Raw genomic sequence first — 1,622 nt, 5'->3', positions numbered from 1 at the left:
TGAGGGGTAGAGAGAAAACGGGCTCTTTATTTCAACATCCACATTTCACAAAAGAAACCCAAACATCCATCCGGAAACGCAGTCCTTTTTATACATTGACTAGCTGTTGTTTTCCGGCAGTCCGTTCAAAAACTCCCATCGCACAGCAGTGTGATCCATTCCAGGTTTTACTACCAGCTTGATCAGCCCCCAGTGTGTCTAGCTAACAAGCTCAGGTGTGTCTGATTATTAAACTCCCAGTGAAACCAGGACCGGATCACACTGCTGTGCAGCGGGAGTCTGATTCCCATCCAAAAAAACTGGATCCGGTCAGTCGGAGAATTCGAAATTCATTGCCGAGGTCAGAGTGTCAGAAAGCTTTGTTGCGATTTTATCTGAAAAGAGAGAGGGGGAAAATTTTTTTTTTAATATAATCACAGGAGTATAAGTAGAGGGGCTCATCGCAATGTCATCCAGTCCAGGTTTTACTACCAGCTTGATCAGCCCCCAGTGTGTCTAGCTAACAGCTCAGGTGTGTCTGATTATTAAACTCATAGTAAAACCCGGACTGGATCACTCCGTCGTGCAGCGGGAGTTTCCCATTCCCTCACCTGCTCTCTTCTGCTGCTTTTTGCGTTTCTTGCCAGCGGCCCGCAGAGCCTGACCCTGCTGCAGGGGGTCAATGCCCAGGATGTCCCGCAGATTGGGGAGCTTGGCTGCCCCCTCAGGATCCTTCTGCCTCTGGGACCGGCCTTCCTTGATCTGCACCGTCATCTGACCAAACTGAGAGCAGGAGGAGGAGGAAGAGGAGGAGGAAGAGGAGAAACAGGGTTAGCAAACGCCAACAAGAACACGCAGAGCAGGGGAATAGGTCAGCGAACTATTGGAATGAGCCAGACACCTCACAAGCAGAACGGTCCCCCTTGCAAACGTACCCCTTTCACAGCTTGGGGGGGGGGGGCAGTTTGTTAACAGATAACTTCACCCCTCGAATCGCTAAACACCTTGGCGTCTCTGAGTAGAAAAAAAAAAAAATCTCCTCTTTATGAAAAAAACGCTTTCAACGCGGAGCAATCCGTCTCGCGAGTCCAGCGCGACCGTGAATATGATTCGTTAACGCGCGCTGCTGAACGACTGACTGGACGGAGCGTTTGTTCTCTGTTTTACCCAAACGAAAGACGTTCCAGGCTGTGTTGTCCTTGGCAGTCCTCGGCCCGTGAACCTGTTTTTTTGAGGTTAAGATGAAGAGAACGTGTCACACCCAGTCACTCCTCTTTGGTAGTGTGTTTGGGAGACCGCAACACTTGAGGGAGAGACTGTTCATTAAAATCTCTTGCATATTTTATAAAAAAGGAAGACATAAGAAAGTTTACAAACGAGAGAGGAGGCCCCATTCGGCCCATCTTGCTCGTTTGGTTGTTAGTAGCTTATTGATCCCAGAATCTCATCAAGCAGCTTCTTGAAGGATCCCAGGGTGTCACCTTCAACAACATTACTGGGGAGTTGGTTCCAGACCCTCAAAATTCTCTGTGTAAAAATGTGCCTCCTATTTTCTGTTCTGAATGCCCCTTTATCTAATCTCCATTTGTGACCCCTGGTCCTTGTTTCTTTTTTCAGGTCAAAAAAGTCCCCTGGGTCGACAT

General features: G+C 48.3%; 1 protein-coding gene across 1 annotated transcript in view; it reads right to left on the bottom strand.

Annotated features, from left to right (window-relative positions):
- The window catches only part of gnl3l (G protein nucleolar 3 like), a 12,182-nt gene continuing 10,560 nt past the window's right edge, over positions 1–1,622 (bottom strand). Inside the window, exons 14-15 of the mRNA XM_034006926.3 lie at positions 591–762; positions 1–374 (exon numbers count right to left, since the gene is read on the bottom strand). Coding sequence (XP_033862817.1) covers positions 310–374; positions 591–762 — 237 coding nt within the window. The 3' untranslated portion in view covers positions 1–309. The remainder of the gene's footprint in view (positions 375–590; positions 763–1,622) is intronic.

The sequence above is a fragment of the Acipenser ruthenus genome, chromosome 56, assembly GCF_902713425.1.
Source record: "Acipenser ruthenus chromosome 56, fAciRut3.2 maternal haplotype, whole genome shotgun sequence".
Classification (NCBI taxonomy): domain Eukaryota; kingdom Metazoa; phylum Chordata; class Actinopteri; order Acipenseriformes; family Acipenseridae; genus Acipenser; species Acipenser ruthenus.
This window is presented reverse-complemented; position numbering and strand designations above follow the sequence as displayed.